The sequence below is a fragment of the Giraffa tippelskirchi genome, chromosome 2 (genome assembly GCF_054371585.1).
Source record: "Giraffa tippelskirchi isolate mGirTip1 chromosome 2, T2T-mGirTip1v1.2.pri, whole genome shotgun sequence".
NCBI lineage: Eukaryota > Metazoa > Chordata > Mammalia > Artiodactyla > Giraffidae > Giraffa > Giraffa tippelskirchi.
In genome coordinates this window covers 115,121,240-115,137,160 of record NC_137276.1, presented here as the reverse complement: position 1 = coordinate 115,137,160, position 15,921 = coordinate 115,121,240, and the positions used below count along the sequence as shown (strand labels likewise).

General features: G+C 61.6%; 1 protein-coding gene across 1 annotated transcript; it reads left to right on the top strand.

Moving 5' to 3' along the window:
* Positions 1-9,806: 9,806 nt before the first annotated feature.
* On the top strand, positions 9,807-13,699 carry LOC145523973 (uncharacterized). The gene is made up of 6 exons (XM_081535258.1): positions 9,807-10,728; positions 11,603-11,646; positions 12,733-12,799; positions 12,884-13,021; positions 13,283-13,369; positions 13,625-13,699. The coding sequence occupies exons 1-6, from the start codon at positions 9,811-9,813 to the stop codon at positions 13,679-13,681; spliced, it is 1,311 nt and encodes a 436-aa protein (XP_081391384.1). The 5' UTR covers positions 9,807-9,810; the 3' UTR covers positions 13,682-13,699.
* The last annotated feature ends 2,222 nt before the right edge of the window (positions 13,700-15,921 follow it).

The window sequence follows — 15,921 nt, the reverse complement described above, 5'->3', positions numbered from 1 at the left end:
CTGGGCGGCCGCCCTGCCCCGCGCGGCCTGGGCGCCCGTCCACCCGTCCATCCGTCCGTCTGTCTCTCGGTGCGGCGACCGGTCTAGGGCGCGGGGCCGGGAGGCCGGGGTGGGGGCCGGGGAGGCTCCGTCCGCGCCGCCCCCACCCGCAGGCCAATCCGAGGCGGCTGGCGGCGCGGCTGCGCGGGCGCGGTCCGGGATAAGAGGCCAGGTGAGCCTACCTGCTCCGCAGGCTGGGCGCGGGGCTGCGCGGAGCATACGGCACTCGCGGCGGTCCGACGGCACGTCGGTCAGCAGGAAGAGCTGGGCCGTTCTGTTCAGGTGAGCCGGGGTCCTGACTGCTCCGGGGCCACAGGGTCGGCGCACGCCGCGCAGACCCGGGGCATTCCAGCCCTCCTTCCTTCTTGGGGACTCAGGCCCTAGGAGGCTGCCTGCGGAGGGCTGACTAGCCTGGAGAGGCCGCTCTGGGGGCTGGGGAGGCGTTCCGGAGGTAAATGCCCAAGTCTCGCTTCTGAGCCGCCCCTGACTGCCTGTCTTTCTCTGGAGAGTCTGAGAGGCCCATCCCGGGGGGAGGCGGCCTCAGTGCCCTGAAGGGTCAGTGAGTAGGCCCAGCGGGCAGGTGCCCTCCCAGGGATGAGGCTCAGGCTCTGGGCGCAGCGTTTTGGGGGTGCTGTCGGGGCTGGGAAACCTCACGCTTGGCACTCTCCACATCTGCGCTTCAGTCTTCACCCAGGAGCGGAGCCTTTAAAGGGTCCGGGGCCTGGGTGTCTCGTCCTTGTCTGCTGGACATCTAGTCAGGGTGAGAAGCCTGGGGGTGGGTGTCGAGGAGGGAGCACCCTCATGCAATTGGTGACTCCTGAACTCCTCTTGGGGTGCCCCCAAGAGCATCTCCTGACCCCTCTTCCACCCCCAGGAGACTGAGGGCCATGTAGTGGATGGGCAGGAGCTGGGCCCCTACTCCTTGACCTGAAGTCTCTGGCTGGTAGAAGTTGGCCCCAGGCGGGCGTTTGGGGGTGAGGCCAGTCTGCCTCTGCAGGTGTGGGCAGCCCCTCCCAGGCCCTCCAATCAGGACCTTGACCCTCCCCTCCCCTCACCCCCAAGGGCTCCAAGCTCCAGGGACCCCCATGGCAGCACCCTCCCAGGGCTGGGGTCCCCCTGGACTCTGTCCTCACTGCTGTGCAGAGGCCTGTGGGGTCTGGAGAGGGGGAGGATACGTCCCAAGAAAGGAGGCGCTTGGTGCTCTGGCCAGGGCCCCGGCGTCTCAGAGGCCAGTCACACCCAGCGAGGGTCTGTGCAGAGGGTGGGGCTGGCCGTCAAGGCCTTGGACTCTGCGTGTGGGTCTGATGCAGGAGTGTCTGTGCTTCCAGGCGGGGCCTGTCTGTGTTCCGGTGTATGTGCACACGCTCGTGTGGGCCCTGCGCAGTGTGGACAAGTCTGGGTGGCTGGGAGGTTCTGGTGTTGTCGTTTGGGCCTTGGGTGTCCGCGTCCGCTCAGATGTCCACTGAGGGCGATGGAGCGGGGCCTGGACTTCGCTGGCCCTCTGCTCAGAGGCCTGGGCTCCTGTGGCTGCAGGGGTGGGATCGAGTGCCCTGAGGAGCCCGCCCTGCCTCCCCAGCACCCTGGGCAGCCTCAGGTGTTGCCAGTGGTCACCTAGGAGGCAGCTGGAGCCGGGACCCTCCACCCCACTCCCGGGAACAAGCCCCAGCTGGCAGAGGGAAGGGCTGTGAGTCACTGTCAACTGAGCTTCCCAGGTGAGGGTGGGGGGCGCAGAGGAGGGGGCGAGGAGCGTGGCTCCAGGCAGGGCCCAGGTGGGCAGTGGAGGGCCAGCGGGACCCCCATCCTTGGCACCAGGTCAAAATGCAGACGCCCAGCCCTGGACGAGAGCCTGGTGCCCCGCCCTCTCCTCCCCATGAGGAAGGGCGGGCCTGTCCATGGTGGGTGAGGATGGGTCAGGTGCCCAGGACAGAGCAGCGGGGGGTTAATCATTTCCCCTCCTGGCCTCCTGCAGCCCTGCCACCTCCCAAGCTGCCTGGTTCTCCCTGGCACCTCTCCCTAGACTGTCAGGGATGGAGGGGACCTCACTGACCACCCACAGCGGCCCCTCGCATGGGGAGGCCTGCTCCCCTCGGGCAGCACACTGGCCCCAGGTCTCAAGGCCTGCTGTCAGGCCTGAACCCCCTCTTCCCCTCCTGAGGTCTGCACATCCTGCCCTTTGAGCCTGGGGCAGCCTCCACGCCCTCCCCTGCTAACCCTCCCCAGGCAGCTGAGCCCTCACCTGTCGAACAGTGGACTTCTGGTGCGATTCCCTTAGGAAGGAAGGGTTCTGCTGGTCAACCTGCCTGCAGGGACACCCCTGCCCTCAGCTACTGACCAAGGGCAGGGCAGACTCAGAAAGAAGGGCCTGGGGGATGGAGCCGAACCGGCTCTCCCCTGCACAGCAGGCAGGGAGTTTCCTGTACCACAGAAGGGAACAACAGGATGTCCCTCAGATGTCCACTGAGGGCGATGGAGCGGGGCCTGGACTTCGCTGGCCCTCTGCTCAGAGGCCTGGGCTCCTGTGGCTGCAGGGGTGGGATCGAGTGCCCTGAGGAGCCCGCCCTGCCTTCCCAGCACCCTGGGCAGCCGCAGGTGTTGCCAGTGGTCACCTAGGAGGCAGCTGGAGCCGGGACCCTCCGCCCCACTCCCGGGAACAAGCCCCAGCTGGCAGAGGGAAGGGCTGTGAGTCACTGTCAACTGAGCTTCCCAGGTGAGGGTGGGGGGCGTGATTTTAGTCTTTTGAATGTTGAGTTTTAAGCCAGTTTTCTTCACTCTGCTCTTTCACTTTCATCAAGAGGCTCTTTAGTTCCTCTTCACTTTCTGCCTTAAGGATGGTCATGGGGGCTGACAGGCCTGCCTGGAGTGGAGTGGGCCGTGTGTCCCGATGCCGGCTACGTGCTGAGGGCAGGGGCAGGCGGGGGCGGCTGCTGGGGCTTCAGCTTCAGCTGGTGGCCGTGGCTGGGACCCCCGGGTGTCGGCGTGCACCAACCCTGGCGCTCTAAACGACAAGCTGTTGGCTGCTGGGTCTCCCCAAACCTGCTTCCCCAGGCTGCGCCAGAGCTCAAGCTGGGCTGGAGAGTCCCACAACTTCCAGCCCCTCCCAGGCACCCCACTCCCTCTGACTGCTCAGCTCTTGGGCTCCTGAGAATGTGGAGCCTCCCAGGGCTTCCTTCCTGGCACTGGGCCTTCTGGTTAACAGGCTGACCTGGCTGGGAACCTCAGCTCCTTCTTTTACTGTCCATCCTGCCTTGGGTACCTTGTTGATCCTGCGAGCCTTGGAAGCCTCATCTGCAGAATGGAGGTGACCCCTCATTCCTCAAGGTTGTGGGGCCCTCTTGTCAATGGTGCTTGTGAGCACCCGGTGTTGTCTAGGCACATCAGAGCCCTCACTGCTTCCTTTCTTTATTGGTTTACTGGTCACTGTATTCACCACCACGTTGTGCTTCTGAGTGCTGAGCACTGCTCTGGGCCCTTTGTTGTTGTTCAGTCCCTCAGTCATGTCTTTGCGACCCCATGGACTGCAGCACACCAGGCCTCCCTGTCCATCACCATCTCCCAGAGTTTGCCCAAACTCATGTCCACTGAGTGGGTGATGACATCCAACCAACTCATCCTCTGTCATTCCCTTTTCCTCCTGACTTCAGTCTTTCCCAGCATCAGGGTATTTTCAGTAAGTTGGCTCTTCCCATTAGGTGGCCAAAATATTGGAGCTTCAGCTTCAACATTGGTCCTGCCAATGAATATTCAGGGTTGATTTCCTTCAGGATGGACTGGTTTGATTTCCTTGCAGTCCAAGAGACTCTCAAGAGTCTTCTCCAGCACCATAATTCAAAGGCATCAATTTTTTGGTGCTCAGCCTTCTTTATGGTCCAACTCTCACATCCATGCATGACTACTGGAAAAATCATAACTTTGATTACATGGACCTTTGTTGGCAAAGTGATGTCTTTGTTTTTTAGTGCACTATCTAGGTTTGTTATAGCTTTCCTTTTAAGGAGCAAACATCTTTTAATTTCATGGATGCAGTCACCGTCCACGGTGATTTTTGGAGCCCAGAAAATAAAATCTGTCATTCCTTCCACGTTTTCCCCATCTGTTTGCCATGAAGTGATGAGACTGGATGCCGTGATTTTAGTCTTTTGAATGTTGAGTTTTAAGCCAGTTTTCTTCACTCTGCTCTTTCACTTTCATCAAGAGGCTCTTTAGTTCCTCTTCACTTTCTGCCATAAGGGTGGTGTCATCTGCCTATCTGAGGTTGCTGATATTTCTCCCGGCAATCTTGATTCTAGCTTGGGATTCATTCAGCTGCATTTTTCATGTTGTGCTCTGCATATAAGTTACAGACATATAAGTTATTATAGTCTGCATATAAGTTATTGTAAGGGTGGTAATATACAGCCTTAATGTACTGCTTTCCCAGTTTTGAACCAGTCCTTTGTTCCATTTAAGGTTGTAACTGTTGCTTCTTGACCTGCATACAGATTTCTCAGGAGGCAAGTAAGGTGGTCTGGCATTCCCATCTCTTAAAGAATTTTCCAGTTTGTTGTGATACACACAGTCAAAGACGTTAGCATAGTCAATGAAGCAGAAGTAGATGTTTTTCTCGAATTCCCTTGCTTTCTCTATGATCCAGAGGATGTTGGCAATTTGATCTCTGGTTCCTCTGCCTTTTCTAAACCCAGTTTCACAATTTGGAAGTTCACAGTTCACGTCCTGTTGAAGCCTAACTTCGAGGATTTTGAGCATAACTCTAGCAGCATGTGAAATGAATGCAATTGTCTAGAAGTTTGAACTTTCTTTCGCACTGCCCTCTGCCTTTGGGTACCGTATATTCATTCCTGGGGCATCACCCGCCCCCCTGGGAGCCTGATCTCCGCCCCTCCTGTCCTTCTCTCCCTCTCCTGCTCTTTAGCGGGGTAGCTCTCTGTTTGGTGGAGATAACATTTCTCTTGCACTGGGGGCTGTGGTTGGTGGGTGACCATGTCACCGAGGTGAGCAGTGGGGTCTTGACATACAGCTGGGGGTCACTCGAGGATGCCTGGGCTGACACCCTCCAGGCAAGGAGCTGCCTGGGGTGAGTCACTTCCTCGAGACTAGGCTCTGACAGATCACACGCTCCCTGACCCAGGTTCCACTGACAAACCAGCAGCTCCCCTAGGGCTGAGTGGCCTGCATGGGAACAGGCTTGCTCAGGCCCAGGGAATCCAGGGCGTTCCATCCCTACCTGGCCACAGGTGTGGGGGGGAGTCCCAGCTCTGTGGGCGAGTCTCCCTGCGGGGAGTGGTCCCTCATCTCTGCAGGGCATAGCTGACCCCAAACTGTGGACTCGAGGGAGGGTCCACAGGGAAAGAGCTGACTATGTGGACCCAGAGGAAGCCACATCCCGGGGCCTTTCTCACCTGGACAAGGGCATCGGGGCCTGGTTGGAGGAGCCGTGGGTTCCCGTGGAGTGAGTGAGGGCAGAGGCCTGGGGCGGTCCAGTTTTCACTCTGTGATCAAGGCTGTGGGGCCTGGGCTGGAGCCCTTCCCACCTACTCAGGGCGAGTTGAGCCCTGACAGGCAGGGGGCTGACGTCTGCACTGTCAGCGAGTCTGACGGCCTGGCGTGGGCAGGCTGCCAGTGTGGGGCCTAGGGCTTGCTGCCCCTTCGTGCTCCTGCGTGAGGCAGAGATCTGGTGACTCCTTGAGGTGGAGCGCTGTGCCCCCACACCTGGCGCCACGTTTGGTGCCATGAGTGTTCTGGGCACCATTGTGGATGTGCCCTGTCCCATGGCCTTTTCTCTCCTCACAGGGCAACCTCTCCACATTTTCTTTGCAAATCTCTGATACCCTCTCCCCTCTGCCTCCTCTGTCCATCTTTAAGAAGGACACGTAAGGTGTGCACATTTACTGTGGGTAAATCACACCTCAATTAAAGCAGTCTTTGTGTCCATGTCCTCCGGCAGGTGTAGTCCTGTCTTAGTGGCTTGGCTTCTTGTTAACCCTTCTCAGATGCTGGGCATCGCCAGCTCCTCCTTCTGAAGCCCCCTTGTCCTTTCTTGTCCAGTCGAGTCCTTTCTAAGGGTCTGGGAGCCTCTTTGCCCAGCACTGCCCCTGGTGGTCTTGCACTTCCAGCGGTCCGGCCAGGCTGGCACCTCCCTCCTCCCCTCCATCCTCCGTTGCCGAGTGTCCCGTCTTCTTTGGTCTGCTCCCTCTTCACGTCCTCCCGCCCCCCACCACCCACCACTGCTGCAGATATCTCACTGAATCTCTCCCTCCCCGATGGCCCCCAGCCTTCTAAAAGCATCACCAGGAGCTGCTCAAGCCAGTTTTCCTTCATTTTTTTCATTTCCTTGCTGGCCCCCCATCCCCATCCGGCCCCTCAGCAAACCCAGTGGCCTCTGCCTTCAAAATCTGTCCTGAACTCATCACTTAAGTCTCCTAGTGGCTCCCCACACACGAAGTGAATCCGCGTCTCCCTTGGTCCCCAAGCCCCCGTCCTGGCACCCCTTCTGCTGAGTCCAGCGTCCCCCCTGGCACATCCTGGCCAGGCTTGGGCATACACTCCACCAGCAGACCCATCTCCTTGGAGCTCTATCCCCTCCGGGCCTGCCGCCCCTTGTCCTTGGTCCCTCCTGGCCTTTTGTTCACAAGTGGGTTCCATGCACATTGTCCAATTCCCTGATCCAGACATGTGCCCCAAAGAGAGGGAGCCCTGGAACCTGCTTGTGTGTAGAACCTGCTCAAAAATGTGAGTTTACTAAATACCGGGTCAGCGAACGTGACACTGGGCCTGAATGAAGAGGTCAGGGCCGTGGTTTGGCTCCTGCCCCTTCTAGGGAGGAGGACTGGGAAGGTGCAGGCAAGTGACCCCCCTTAGGTGGGAGGATCAAGCAGGCTGTCTGACCTGGTCCTGCAGAAGTCTCCCCAGGGGCCGGGGGCTCTTTCCTTTAGGAAGCTTCTTAGATAGATTTTATATGTCATTCAGTTGATAAAATTTGTGAGATTTTCCCCTGGAAACATGCCTGCTCCTCCCGTGATCCTCTTTCCGTGGTTGCATGTGAGGCTCTGTAGAGGCGGACGAGGCAGGAACAGGGCAGTGGAGAGGCTGGGGAGCAGGTTTGGGCACTGACCAGGGAGGGGCCTTACTCCCCTGCAGTGATGCTGGGAGGCGTGAAGGTGGCTTTCCTTGGACCTTTCTGATCGGGGCCCAGACAGCGCTGGACGGGTACCCCCGACCCACTCGGCCTGGAGCTTCTCCAGCCCTGGGGGAAGCTCCACCTCCCTCCCTGTGGGCCCGCCTCTGGCCTCCAGGCTGTCCAGTCCCCCCTCTGAAGTCCTGCCCAGCTCAGTCTGTCTGGGGCCGTCCAGTCACAGCCCTTCCCCTCCCGGTGCAGAGTGGGTCTCACTTCCCTTTCTCGGTGTTTGGCGGGTAGATCTGTGAGCCCACAGTTCCCAGTGGGAGGCTGGCCCAGCTTGCTTCCTCAGAGATTCTTTCCTCTTTGGCTAGAATGGGGGTGGGGGGTTGGGGGGAGGTAGATGCGCAGGCAGGTGGGTGAGCATGACCGGTGGGAGGGTGGGGCGGGGTGCTGTGGGGACACAGGGCTGGAGGCAGGATGGTGGAAGGCAGGGTCTGAGGTGGCTATGAGAGTGACCGGTGTGAGAATGCCTGTGAGTGACTATGGCTGGGAGAGTGACTGGTGTGAGAGTACCTGTGAATGACTGTGGCTCAGAGAGTGACCACTGTGAGAGTGCCTGTGAGTGACTATGGCTCGGAGAGTGACCGGTGTGAGAGTGCCTGTGAGTGACTATGGCTCTGAGAGTGACCGCTGTGAGAGTGCCTGTGAGTGACTATGGCTCAGAGAGTGACTGCTGTGAGAGTACCTGTGAGTGATTAAGGCTGGGAGAGTGACTGGTGTGAGAGTACCTGTGAATGACTGTGGCTCAGAGAGTGACCACTGTGAGAGTGCCTGTGAGTGACTATGGCTCGGAGAGTGACCGGTGTGAGAGTGCCTGTGAGTGACTATGGCTCTGAGAGTGACCGCTGTGAGAGTGCCTGTGAGTGACTATGGGTAGGAGAGTGACCAGTGTGAGAGTGCATGTGAGTGACTATGGCTGGGAGAGTGACCACTGTGAGAGTGCCTGTGAGTAACTATGGGTAGGAGAGTGACCAGTGTGAGAGTGCCTGTGAGTGACTATAGCTGGGAGAGTGACCAGTGTGAGAGTACCTGTGAATGACTGTGACTCTGAGAGTGACCGCTGTGAGAATGACTGTGAGTGACTATGGCTCGGAGAGTAACCAGTGTGAGAGTGCCTGTGAGTGACTATGGGTGTGAGAGTGACCTGTGTGAAAGTGACTGTGAGTGACTATGGCTCAGAGAGTGACTGTGAGTGACTGTGGGTGTGAGAGTGACCAGTGTGAGAGTGACTGTGAGTGACTGTGGCTGGGAGAGTGACCGGGGGCCAGAAGCGGGCTGTGCCCTCACTCCCGCACACGGGAAGGCTGGTTTTTGGAGGTGTAGGAGGCTGATGGAGTGCCTAGGCGCTTAGGGAAGCAATGCTGTATTCCCCTTTGGAGATGGCTAGTTCATCTGCGAGTCTGTCTGGCGGACTGGGCAGTCTGATGTCAATGGGGGACGCTCTGGGCTTCACCCCGAGGCTGGGCTGACCCCCCATTCCCCGCAGCCTGGCCCGGCAGTGGACTCTGGGGGACGAGGAGGAACAGGAGCGAGATACCAGAACCTGAGCTTTCCTGCGGACGACGAGGAGGACCCGGCCGCCGAGAGGTGCGGGTGGGAGACGGGACCCGGTCCCGGTGAGGGTGGACCAGCGCCCCTGCCTGAGGAGCGAGCTGACCTTCTGCAGGCCCCACCCTGTTCAGGACAGCAGTCAGGACTGGTGTGCGTGAGCCGGGCCACTCTTGCTGGGTATTTTATAAGCATAAGAGCCTTCCACGCTTCTGAGAGAGGGTCTCAACCCGCCTCACGGGTGGGCAGCGGTTGGAGAGTGCGCTGATCATGTGCCAGGGCAGGGCCTGGGGGTCGTCGGGCCCTGGGCCGACCATGCCCCTTTAGCCCGGCCCCTTCCTGCTAGCAGACCCCGTGTCTCTGACAGGAAGGAGGCGCCGCTGGTCTGAGCACCAGCCATGAGGCTGAGCACCCCGACACGCCTGTCCTTGGGGATGGGGCCCACTCGGAGAACAAGTCTCCTCTTGCCTCCGAACAAGCCCAGTTCGCAGATCTGGCAGTGGACTCAGCCAGCAAATGAACTCACCCGAGCCTCGAGCAGGCGGGTGGAGGCGCAGGAGGGGCCCCTCTACTGGAGGCCAGGTTTGGGGCGGCCTCGTGTGCTGCTCCCAGGCTCCTGGAAAGGGGGCCGCGGGGCGTGCAGCCTATGCTGCACCCATGTGGCCAAGGAGGTGCGGAGGCCTGGGTGCCACTCCCAGCTCCCAGCCCTTAGCTGTGTGGCTCAGGCCAGCTCCCTGCTGGTCTCTGCTCCTCATCTGTAAGGGGCACGGCCTGACACAGAAGCAGTGTTTGTTGTACATGGAGTGGTTGCACCTTACAGGAGTTGATATATTTTTTTTTTAAAGCCTCTTGTGCTTTGTTCAGATGATACTTCGGAAGCTTGATGGGTAAAGCAGATAAAAGCAATCCTGATTTAAGGGACGGTGGCTCAAGGTGGGGGCGAGGGCACCAGGCGGCCCCAAGGCATCCCCCTGGGTCGCATGCACCACGGGTCTCTCCCGCCTCTCACTGTCTCCCACCCATCTCCCTTCTGACTCAGACTACCAAGCATGGAGGAAACAGAGGGGCCCCAGCCACCGGCACCAGACTCCAGAGATGAGGAGGATGTCCGGGCCGTCCTCAGGATGCCACAGGAGCGGAGGCAGAGGCAGCGGGAGGCCCCGGTCTCAGAGCCGCTGGGGGCGGAGGAGGAGGCCAGGCAGCTACCCCTGTTGCCCAAGGAACAGGTGCAGTCGCCCCCTGGCCAGAGACTGAGCCCCGAGCGCAGCTTCGCAGGGCAGGGGGCCCTGGTGGTCAGGGCGCCTGCAGGCGACAGGAAGCGGGGCTCTGAGAAGCCATCTGCTGCGAGGAAGACCCTTGAGCCTGCAGCGAGCCTGGACCCTGAGACCCCCAGCCCCAGTAAATGGTTCGTGTCCCAGAAGATCGCGGAGCTGGAGAAGAGAGCCGGCTCAGGAAAGAGTGTGGTTCCAGACAAAACCAGCGTCTCGGAGAAGAGACTAGTGTCTGAGACCCCCAGCCCCAGTAAATGGTCCGTGTCCCAGAAGATCGCGGTGCTGGAGAAGAGAGCCGGCTCAGGAAAGATGGTGGATCCAGGCAAAACCAGCGTCTCAGAGAAGAGACTAGTGTCTGAGACCCCCAGCTCCAGTAAATGGTCCGTGTCCCAGAAGATCGCGGTGCTGGAGGAGAGAGCCAGCTCAGGAAAGAGGGCGGTTCCAGACAAAACCAGCATCCCAGAGAAGAGACTAGTGTTTGAGAAAGCTGCCATCTTTGAGAAGACCCCGGCCCCGGAGACGCAGCCAGTCCCAGGCAGGGCCTTGGCCCCAGTGCGGCCCCAGGCCCGGGAGCAGCCAGCCTCAGCGGAGTGCCCATCCAGTCCCATGGGGCAGCGGAGGGCTGCGCCTGAGAAGCTCGAGTCCATGGTGGGGACGCTGCACGGGGCTGGTGGCCTCCCAGCTATCACTTTGCAGGTGCGTGGTGCCCCCCCTGCCCGCCCTCCTGTCCTCCTTGGGTCTCTGGCTTCCTCCCCATCTCCTATCCTCATGGGCATCTCTGGCTGCCACCCCTCAGTCCTTCCGGCGACTCTGGCTGCCTCCCTGTCTCCTGTCCTCCCACCTCCACGCTGGCCGCAGCTGTGTCTCCTCTCCCTGCCTGCTCCACCGCCCGCAGGACAGGGGACTGAGCTGGGGTCTCACCTGGCGCCCACACCACACCCTCATACCAGGCGCAGACTCCAGGGAAGCCTTAGATGCTTCTAGAAGGCCCCTGCCCCCGGAAGCCTTGTCCGGTGGCCGGGCCCTGTGCCTATGGATGCACCCCCACAGCCCAGGCAGCAGGCGGGAGCGGAGGACTGGCCTGCTGCTCCTGCCCCGCCGCTCCTGGGGTGAGCCAGGCCTGTGGGGGCTCTGGGATGCCCATCCTCCCGCGTGACTCGCCCTCTGCTTGGTCCAGGTGAGGACCCCCAGCACGGAGGCTGACGCCCCCTTGCCCACACGGGCCTCACCCACCTTCAGCAGGGCTCTGCAGTGTTCCAGCCCCTGCACCGTCTCCTTCCAGATGAGCCTAGCTGCTGTGGTCCCCTCCCTGCAGGGCTCGGGGCAGTGGGGAGGCAGGCAGGAGGCACCCCGAGAAGATCTGGGAGCCTCATGGCGGGGCTGCTGACCTGGCTTGTTGGGAGGGGCCGTGCCGCAGGCCAGAGGCGGGCCTTTCATGGGAGTGTGGCTGGGGTCTGCAGAGGGGAGTGGGAGACCACAGAGAGGGCTGTGTTCTGACAGCTGAGTCCTCCCTGGCAGAGGCCATGGCTGCCAGGGAGCCCACTCACTGGCATCTTCCTTCTCCTTCCAGATGAGCCCCCGGAGAGACAGCTCAGAGGCGGCCTTAACCAGCAGGTCAGGGCCTGGGGGCCCCGGGGCTCGTCTGACGCAGGGCTGAGGCCCAAGGTGGAGCAAGGGGAGGGTCCGGCTGCTTGGAGGGGGCGGGCGGTAGGGGCCGTCACGAGCCAAGGGGTGCCCAGGGAGGGGGGTGGGTGCGCTGGGGTCAGCAGCACTGCACCCCCTCCCCCACAGGGCCCAGGAGCCCCCAGAGGGCTGTGCATTTGAGTCAAGCATTGGGGATTTCATGCACGCAGGCTGCACCGTCTGCCCCAAGACTGTCTCTGAGGCCAGCGGTTCTGGGCGAGACCGGGGCAGGGGGGCATGGGGCACACAGTGGATGAGAGAGTCTCTGCCCTTGCATCAGACTGAGACATGCAGGAACCAGTGGGCATGGAGATGCTGTGACTTCAGAACGGGAACCGAGGGCCAGAGCCCCTTGAGGCCAGGAGAGCTGAGCCTGCGAGAGAGCGGGGTGAAGGCACAAGGCAGCGGAGGGACTTGAGGTGGAGAGAGCGTGGAGAGGGCACGGCGTGTCAGGGGGGCATGAGGTTAGGAGAGCTCTGTGTGAGAGCAGGGTGAGGGCACAGGGCAGCGGGCGTCAGGGGGCATGAGGTGGAGAGAACTCTCCAGGCAGCTCTTGACGGGGGGTTGGTGAGTGGACGGGTCTGGAGCGGGGCCTAAGTGGAGGCCGGCCAGCCGCAGGGGGAGCAGGGTAGGGACGCCGGGATCAGGAGGGCATCAGGCCCGGGTTGTGAGGCTTTCACGCTGTCTGCACCTGAGGGCAGGGTGGGGTTGATCTGGGATGGGGTTGACCTGGGATCAGGGGGCCTGGGGGCCGGAGGGGGTGGAAGATGGAGACAGGGGAGCAGCGTCTGAGGTGGGACTGACACCCCGGGGCAGAGACGGCAGCTGTTTCTGGCCTGGGGGGCCCTGCCGAATGGACCATTCTCGGGAGGACAGGGGAGCCCCCAGAGTCTGTATCTGAGGCCGCATTCTCTTTGCCAGAGTGAGGTGGGGTGCAGGGGCAGGCCCAGTGTCCCGTGGGGCGGGCAGGGCCTCACCTGCTGTGTCTCGCCCTGTTTTCCTGCCCTGTACCACCAGCGTGAAGCTCCCGGCCAGCTCGGTCAAATTAGGCCCGAAGTTGGAGCAATACCACTTAGCCATACAGGTGAGAGGGCCAGTCCCTGGAGTGTGCTGGGCATGCTGGGGGCCTCACCATCAGGGGTCAATGGCCTGTGCTCTCTGCTCCCAGAGATCAGAGTCTGTCAAGTGTGCAAGCCCATCCCGCACTGGGTTCCTTGTGGCTTCTGTGGATGTCACCAGCAAGCGCCACCTCTTCGAGAAAGGGCTGGTGGGCCAGAGCCGAGAAAGCCCAGCCTCCAGCAGCAAGGTGAGTGGCTCTGGCCCGCCAGGTGTCTGCAGACCGCTGAGCCTGGGATCTGCAGAGCTGGAGCCTGGGTGCTGCGGGACAGCTCCGGTTTTCCTGCGTCCGTCTGGCGGACTCTAGGGCCAGGCCATTCGTGTCGCTGAAGCCCACCCCAGCTGTGCACACAGCTCCAGGGGATGGTCCCGTGGCCTGAGCTGAACAGATGTGGTGAGGGGTGCCCTCTGGAGCCGCCAGCCCGGCCCCAAGGTAGGAGCTCTCTTTCAGGAGAACTTGCAGCTCTCAGGGTTGGTGAAGTCGCGGCTCAACCTGTGGATCAGCAGGACCCAGGAGTCAGCACAGCAGGGTCCTCAGGTACCGTGCCCCTCTGCCCCCCTGCAGTCTCCCTGCAGGCCCTCTCGGGTAATGGAATGACCTGTCAGGGGAGGGATAGCCCCGAGCACAGTGGAGATGCTCTGCACACGGGTCTCTGCACGCGGGACGGCCGTGGAGAAGCCTGCGGGTCAGAGCGCAGAGAGGAGGAGGGCCTGGGGTCCTCCCCTGGGAAGGGGTGGGCCCGGGGGCTCTGCGCCAGCCTGAGCCCCATCTCAGTCCCAATGCCACAACCAGGAGACGCAGAGGGAGTCGGCAGCTGGCAGGAGGCCCCAGTGGAGGAAGAAGCCATAGCCCCTGCTGGGTGCTGAGGTGAGCGGGGGCCCAGGGGCTGGCTGGCAGATGCCCACTCCTCCATTGCAGGCCAGGGGCTCTGGCCCAGTGGGGGGGGGGGCTGGGAAAAAGAGGGCATCCCTGCCCTGCCCCAGGAACCCCCTCACCCTAACAGCCCTCAGTCCCGCAGGTGTGAGAAGCCAGTCTCGGGTCAGCAGCGGCGCTGGTTGCCTTTCCCACCCACTTTCTGCCCTGGACCCAGGAGAATGCTTTCCCGCCCATCTGGGGCAGGTGTGCCTGGCACCTTGTCCAGCTGCGGGCACCGCGCATCTGCACACGGCCTCGCCACCCCATCCACATTGATTCCTGCTACTCCGGGGCTGTCGGGTCACACCAGTGTCTCCGTGCACCTCCCACAGGCTGGCCTGCCCCCGTCTCTGGGCTTCCTGGCTGGGCTGGAGGAGCTGCGCTGACCCTTCCCAGGCCCTGCTTCACTCCCCTTCACGTCCCACCTGCTGCTCTGTCCAAGCCATCCTGTGCCCCTTCGCCACTCTCAGGAAAGAGCTGATAAACTCATTCACTCTCAGGTGTGACCAATAATACCTTAAAAATCATTCCTTCTGGAGGCTTTGCTTTTCAGTGGAGACTAAAAGGCGTGGGGAGAATGTTTTGGCTGCAGGGTCCCAAGGGGGGCAGTCATTAGTCTGCCAGCAGCCTCTGCTGCCACAGCCCAGCACACCTGCCCCCCAAACCCGATTCTCCGTTCCCCTGCCCTCCTGGACCGGGCGAGCTCGGGGGACGCTGAACTGAGTCTAGACCAAGCAGCCAGGGCCAGCCTGGTGCTATCAGCCCTGCATGCTGTGTGTGGCTGAGGGTTTGTGTATGTGTGGGGTGTATGTGTGTGTGCATGAGTGTGTGTGTGGTCCACACGCTTTCCCATCACTAGACTTATGTAAAAACCTGTTCTTAGGTGTCTGCTTGGGTTTCTCTGGAGTTAGCGACACCCCACACACCCTTTGCTCCAGCCCCGCTGTGGGCCTGCTCCTGAGGGAGGCTCCCATCCCGCGTCCTGGAGGCAGGGACTGAAGGGCCTTGGGGCCCCGCCTGTGACTGCAGACTGGCCCGCCTCCAGCAGGGGGTCTCCCATGGCGGCCTCGTGCCCGCCCGGACCTGGGGGCAGCAGGACCTGAAGGCCCTGGCCAGCCACCCCCACTCACCTCCACACGTCCAACCACGGAGTTCCCAGACGGAGCCAGGGAGGGATGGGCTGGGCACCCCCAGAGTGGCAGGCCCACTCAGCACTGCTCCTCCAGGAACTCGGGTCAGCAAGCGACTGAAAGGTGCCAGATGCTCGAGTGGTAAACTTGGGAAGGTCCCGGCGGGTGGGTTTGCCCAGCACAACAGAGCCCTCCCCCCAGCATGGGGGCCCGAGGGGTCTTGGCCCACCTGGCCCAGGGGGTCTGGGTGTCTGGTGCTGCTGCCCCTGGGGGGAGCCCTCGGTGCCCATCGGGGCTGCTTGGGCAGGGTGTGGAGAGCAGCGCCACGCCTCCCACCCCCTTGCACACACTCATCACACACACCAAGGCCCTGCACTCACCCTTCCTGGGGGGACGCACGCCCAGGGAGGCCTCAGGGTGACAGGTGAGGACAGCATGCAGCCTGGGGTGCCTGACGGACCGCGGAGGGGACACCCTGCTCCCTCTGGGTGTGGCACACACCCTCCCGCATGCCGGGCCTCCTGTGGGTCCTCAGGGCTGCAGGCACCGTCTCTGAGTTCTCGTCCCTCCTCTGCTGTAAGCTCGGGGAGGTGACTTTAGCTCGTGTGCAAGGGCAGGGCGTCCAGGGCAGGCCAGCTGCAGCGGCTGGAGGGACGGCAGCCCGCACTCCGAGTCCATCCCTCATTAGCACGGTCCCTGGAGGCCACACACAGTCAGGCCACGGATGCCAGAAACCTGCCAGGCTTTTCCTGTGGGGCCTCAAGTGCCAGACCCCTCTCCCAGGCATCCACACAAGCAAATTCTGTCCCATTTGAAGGATTTTTGAGCTTACAAGGCGCCCACTGAAGTAGCTCAAGTTAAGGGAGGGTGTAGGAAAAGCAATTCATAAATTCCAGGAGAATTTGGGCCAGGACACAAAGCCCAGCTGGGTGCCCGAGCGCTAGACCAGGAGAGCGGGTGGCAGCCTGGCCTCTCACTGTCCCTGGGTGCCGGCTGCTGGCGCGTGGCTTCAGCCAGTCCCGCCCCGGATCTGCTGGCGCGGGA

What these genes read in the sequence shown, in the direction of transcription:
- LOC145523973 (XM_081535258.1), top strand. Translation starts at nt 9,811, where the DNA reads ATGGAGGAAACAGAGGGGCCCCAGCCACCGGCACCAGACTCCAGAGAT. An exon ending in AATACCACTTAGCCATACAG is followed by an intron (nt 12,800 to 12,883) that starts GTGAGAGGGCCA and finishes CTCTGCTCCCAG; the next exon opens with AGATCAGAGTCTGTCAAGTG. An exon ending in CAGCACAGCAGGGTCCTCAG is followed by an intron (nt 13,370 to 13,624) that starts GTACCGTGCCCC and finishes TGCCACAACCAG; the next exon opens with GAGACGCAGAGGGAGTCGGC.